The sequence below is a fragment of the Peromyscus eremicus genome, chromosome 16_21 (assembly GCF_949786415.1).
Source record: "Peromyscus eremicus chromosome 16_21, PerEre_H2_v1, whole genome shotgun sequence".
Taxonomy (NCBI): Eukaryota; Metazoa; Chordata; class Mammalia; order Rodentia; family Cricetidae; genus Peromyscus; species Peromyscus eremicus.
The window spans coordinates 49674615-49680607 of record NC_081432.1 but is presented as its reverse complement, the minus strand read 5'-3'; the positions used below and the strand labels follow the sequence as shown (position 1 = coordinate 49680607).

The 5993-nt window shown below is 38.8% G+C and overlaps 1 protein-coding gene across 1 annotated transcript; it reads left to right on the top strand.

Moving 5' to 3' along the window:
- The first annotated feature begins 1918 nt into the window (after nucleotides 1-1918).
- On the top strand, nucleotides 1919-2228 carry LOC131893867 (cytochrome c-like). The gene is given in 3 exon segments (XM_059243973.1): nucleotides 1919-2081; nucleotides 2084-2101; nucleotides 2104-2228. Coding segments are annotated over 3 exon segments (306 nt in total).
- The last annotated feature ends 3765 nt before the right edge of the window (nucleotides 2229-5993 follow it).

The window sequence follows — 5993 nt, the reverse complement described above, 5'->3', positions numbered from 1 at the left end:
CATACCTCTTTAGCCTCCCCCTGCCTAGAGTTGAACCTAGGTTTCTCAGACCCCAGGCAAGCACTCTGCTACAGAGCTACAATATACCTTCCTAACTTCTTTGTCCCCACTTTTTATGTTTGGAAGGGTTCGGGTAAGTTGTCCAGGCTGAACTTGAACTGGCTTGGTAGCTCCAGCTGTCTTCTCACTGGGGATCCTCTATCCACAGAATCCTAAATGCCTGGGATTACCAGCACAGAGATACCCGACTGTTTAATGATAAGTTACTGTAGAATTCACAACATGTTCAATTAAAGTACATGACAATAATATCATAAAGACTATGAAAGGGAGGAAATGGAAGTAAGATTCTGATAATATATGTGAAGTTGTACATCATTTGAAAGTAGACTATGGCAAGTTAAAGATCTCTACCACATACCCTAAGGCAACAAAGAAAATGACAACCCAATTATAGTAAACATAGTATCAAAGGAAATACAGCAGAGAAAATCAAAGTACCCGAGATCAAGAAAAGGATATAATCAATGGGACAATGGGAAAAGAAATAGGTTGACAGCAGATGAACAGCTAATCGAATCTGCAACCACATTAAACATAGGTAGTCTGGTGGTGGTTATTTTTGATTTCTAAGTTCATGATTGAATTAAGAAATCCCTAGGGCATTGGTGAAGTATATCCTGGGTGAGTCTGTGTTTTGTTTTCCAGAGACAAAAAGACCATGAAATGTCTGCTATAGTCAGCACTCCAATACAATTTAAATATTGCAGCATGTTCTACCAGTGATGACATGCTTCTGTGTGGTGGGTCTGATTGGAAGAAATGGATCACTGGGACTATGCCCTCAGGTCTGTATCTTTCCTTGTCTTTTTCCTGTATGTCTCTCCCTTTCTGCTTCCTGTACACCAACTAGAAGGTGGCAGTCTCCACCACATACTCCTATCACCCTGATGTTCTGTCTGAGTACATCTAGCCAACCAACTATGCACAAAGTTTCCTGAAGCCATGAGATGAAATAATCTCTCCCTGTTCCTCTGAGTTATTTGTTCACAGTGACATAAAAGGATCAGGCCGGGCGGTGGTGGTACATGCCTTTAATCCCAGCACTCGGGAGGCAGAGGCAGGTGGATCTCTGTGAGTTCGAGGCCAGCCTGGTCTCCAGAGTGAGTTCCAGGAAAGGCACAAAGCTACACAGAGAAACCCTGTCTTGAAAAAAAAAATCTGATACAACACCAACTTGAAAAGGATTTCTAAACTGTAAAAATTTTTAAATATCATGAGTTTAATCAATATTCTGAATACATATAGAAATTATTAGCTACAAAGTTCTAGTGATGAATCAAATACAAAGGACTGAAAAAGATATAGCATGGCACTAGTAATACAATTAAAGCTGTAGTGGCCATATTAATAGCTGACCAAGAAGAAATCTGAGTACTGACTATCCTGAGGTTAGATAACATCATTTTATAATGACAAAGTTGTCAATTTATCAAAGTGACATGACAACCGTACTACAAGCTTGTGGAGTTAAAAATACAAAATACCAAAACCCATTCGAGAAGAAATAAATACTATAAATAGCAGTCTGTCTATGAAGTAAATTGAATTTGCAATTTAAAACCTGCCCACACACATACATGGACATAAGCATAAGCAAATACATATGCACAGATGCATGTGTGTTCACACATATACATGTAGGTTTAGGAATTTTCACTAAAAACTTACAAAGTATTTATAAAAATGAAAGCCTATGAGTTCTACCAAATTCAACCAGGTAAGGGTAACAGGGTCCTCTCTCATTTTCTGAGGCTAATAGTTTTCTGAAGTTAAAAGTATATAAAGAAATTATAAGGAGAGAACGGGACATCTGTCTTTGAGTTATAGCAACTGTGGTATTGAGCGAATTTAAAAAATGGGTGATGGTGAAAGGCAAGAAGATTTTCAGAACTGTGCCCAGTGCCACGGTGTGGAAAGGGGGAGGGACATGCATAAAACTGAACCAAATCTCCAAGGTCTCTTTGGTAGGAAGATAGGACAGGCTGCTGGATTCTCTTACACAGATGGCAACATGAGCAAAATACATGGGGAGAGGATACCTGATGGAATATTTGGAGAATCCTAAAAAGCAAATCCCTGGAACAAGAATGACCTTCGCTGGAATTAATAAGAAGGAAGAAAGTGCAGACCTAATAGCTTATCTTAAAAAGAGGAATAATGAGTAATTCTATTGCCTTATTTATTATAAAACAAATGTCTCATGGCTTTTAATGTATACCAGAAATTAATTCATATACCAAAAATTCAGATCATGAATGGATAACAATATTTTTGTTGGATAGCCCTCATTTAAGTAAAATTTGTAGGAAAAAACAAACAATATAACTCATGAACCCGTGTGAACAATAGTAACATAACATATCCAAATCAACATAGACTTGATGTGACACTCAAAATAAATCAGCCACCAACTGCACAGTTGTGTATGTTTCATTAAATTATTTAACAGCTTGGCAAAGCAGAAAATAGAGATTATATTAATTTAGCTTTAGAAGTTCTCAGGCTAAGTACAAAGAAATTGCCATATTTTATGAATATGGAATTAACATCAGAAATCCATGAAAAGCTTGGAAGAGCTGAGTGGGAGCGGGACATGGTGTAAATAACTGACCTGTGACACCCACTAGCTGCTCCCATGGCATTCCCTCCAAACTTTCTCCAGACTCTCTAAAATTTGATGTTCTTTCAATGGCTGCTTCACTAGGCTGAATCACACTCTCCTTATTGAAGAAACTCTTTCTCCCATCTCAAGGAAGCAGGATTGCTCTCCCAAATCATGCTCATTAGGATTGCTCAAAAACCTTGGGTGTTTGAGAGGGGCCTCAAATTCTCCAAAACTGTGCTTCCCAAACTCAACCACTCTCCTGGTATCGTAATCTCTGGAAATGGTGTGGTTGCTAACCTGGGGAGCCACACTAGGAAATCAAGGAATCTTTTCCCATTCTGCACATTTGATCAGTCTCTAATGTGTCTGTACCGCTGCTCCTACATGTCTATCAGCTTCATTTTACTTAGCCTTTATGTTCATTGGCATCTCTTTGGTGGTGGACATTACTCATTCTTTGAAAGGCAGTTTGCTTTGACTGTAGCAGTATAATGTGCTGTGAGGGTCCCCCTGACCGTTCCTCAGATCCATTTTGACAATCCTTTCCTCTCAAGTGTTGATTCTTAGGGCTATCTGCTCTACTCCTCATTTTTACGTATGCTCTGACTGAACACTAACTACTATGTGTTAGTTAGTGTTAACTAACTACTAACACTGAACGCTAACCACTAACTACTATTAAAAGTTTTATTCCCAAGTCTATATTTAAAGTATTTTTGCTGAGTTCCTGAGCTTCAGCCTGTAACTGCCTATAGCATCCACATTAAGAGGCAAAAAGCAATATAGCCACATGTGCAAAATTATTCTTTTATTTATTTTATGTGTAATTTATTTATTTTAGGTGTTTCATATGCATGCATGTCTGTGTACCACAGGTTGTGCCTCGTGCCCTTGGAGGGCAAAGATGACATTGGATCCCCCAAGACTAGAATTACAGACAGTTGTAGCTGCCATAGGGCTTCTGGGAATTTAACTCAGATCGTCTGGAAGAGCAGGCAGTGTTCCTTACTGCTGAGCCATCTCTCTAGGCTTTACTAGCAAAAGTTTTTAGTGAAATAATTTTCCCCTCAAATTTCTATATGTGTTCAGAATATTGATTAAATAATGTAGAAGTAGAATAAGGGCATTTTCAGATTTATGAGATCTCAACATTCTGTCTTTCAGGCGTCCTTTCCAAGGAAGTTACTCAAGGATGTGAGCTACAAAGTAAAGAAGTTATCAAAAAAAAAAAAAATGCATGGAACTGGTACCTGGCGGCTCCACCCAGAGCTGAGGCAAAGAGAATTCTGCAGTTGCTTATCTCACAAGATGAGAGCTATGATCAAACACAGAGGGACACCAATCCACACTGTAGCAGAGGTCCCAGAACTCTGCAAAAGAAGTCTCTAGAAGAAAATGAAACCGAATGGCAAACTATACGAAGTTGTTATAAAAGTGTAAAGTTGGTGATCTCTGCCAAGAATATGAATCCAACGGCAAACTGAGTTCTAATTTCAGCATAATAAAATTTGTGTAAGAAAATAAATTACGGTACAGTAGTTGGTACAGCAGTGTTCCCAAAGCTATAATCATTATACACAAAACATTAGTCTACCCCGACAGAGAATGTGTCAAAGTAGGGAAGACTGAACTGGAGTGTTGAGTTCTCAGCATTTTTTTTTTCAGATGAAAATGCAATTGGTGAACTTTCTGAATTAAAAAAAAAAAAAGAGATTAGAATACTAGTTAAAAATGTGACCTCAGGTGGCAGAGAAACAAGTAAGAGTTGAATGTGCTTGGGTCCAAAGATTTAAAAGTCAAGGATGGATGGAGAGTGCAGCACAAGAATGGTTCTTAGAAGCCAGTGTGTTAAATCATGTGTCAGTTTGTAGCAAGCTTCTTAAGTTATCATTGAAGACATTCAGAAGTTAGATGGAGGATAGAGCTCAGGGGTAGAGTGTTTGCCACTTACGCACAGAGCTCGGGGTTTAATCCCCAATACAGGAATAAATTGAGGTTATTTTAAGTGGAATAAAACCAAAATCGGTGCTTAGAATTAATAGCAGTAATGGTAAAGATATTTTATTGCTGTAATAAATTTGCAACATCTAATTTCCAAATGAGTTCTTCAGACCCCCTGCACTGGGGAATTTCTATTTGTTTTTGCAAACTTGTTAGAATTTGCTTTCTGTTTCTGTGATAAACAACAGGAAGAAAAGCAACTTAAAAGGGATACCGTTTATTCTAGCTTTCATTTTGCAGTTTATTATGGAAAGCCAAGGTAGGAACTCAAGACAGAAGCTGAGGCAGAGACCGTGAAAGAACGCTGCTGACCGGCTTTCTTCTCTTGACTTGTTCAGCTACCTTTTTTATACATACCTGTGCAAGGATTAATCTGCCCACCGGTGGACTGGGCCCTTCCACATCAATCAGCAATGAAGAAAATGCCCCCCCAGGCATACCCACAAGCCAATCTGATGGAGGCAATTCATCAATTAGGATTCCATCTTCTCAGGTAAGTTCCTGTCAAGTTGAGAAAAAAATAAGACAAACCTGAAATGTCTTATTCCAACACAAAACCTTTGCTGAGCCCTGCAAAAGTGCTGAGCACTACTTTCTCAAGGACCAAACATGTGTGGCAAGGACAGATTCCATTATGAAAAGACCAGGGGGAAACGGACCTCCAAGGACAAACCAGGGACAGTAGAAGACCTGAAGCTCAAAGAAACAAGAATTTAGTTTAAGATACCTTTATTGAACGTGTTAAAGTTCTCAGCACCAACTTCAGGGTCTCTGCTGTAACCCTGAGCTCTGTGTGTGAGAGGATGGGGCGGTGGGGGGTGGGGCATTGTCTCTGGATCAGGTTTCTACTCTCAGATAAACTACCTCACCTACTTATTTCACTCTTTCATTTCATACATTTACTCTAGGTCTTCAGGAATACTGACAAGCTCCTTCATGATTATCCACTGATATTTTATGCAGAATTTTAATTTATTGAAAATAATACATCAACAAACCCACTCCCTAATGACTTACTCTAATCAAGTCCTGAAGTGGTTTTTGTTTGTTTCGTTTTTTGTTGTCGTTTTTTTTTTTGTTTTTTTCCTCTTCTCAACAAATGGAAACAAAGCTACCTATTGGAGTTCTTTGTTGTATACAATGCAATTCTTACAGGCATTGTGAGCAATCATGTCAGAGAAGAGGTCGTTCAGGGCCTGCAGTTCACTGGTACTTCACTGAAACCTGTGTCCTAGATCTAGGCATGTGTTGATGGAGAAGGAGGTTTGGACTACCAATGATTTTGCTTCACAAACGATCTTAGAATTTTGAAATTTCTTGGCAG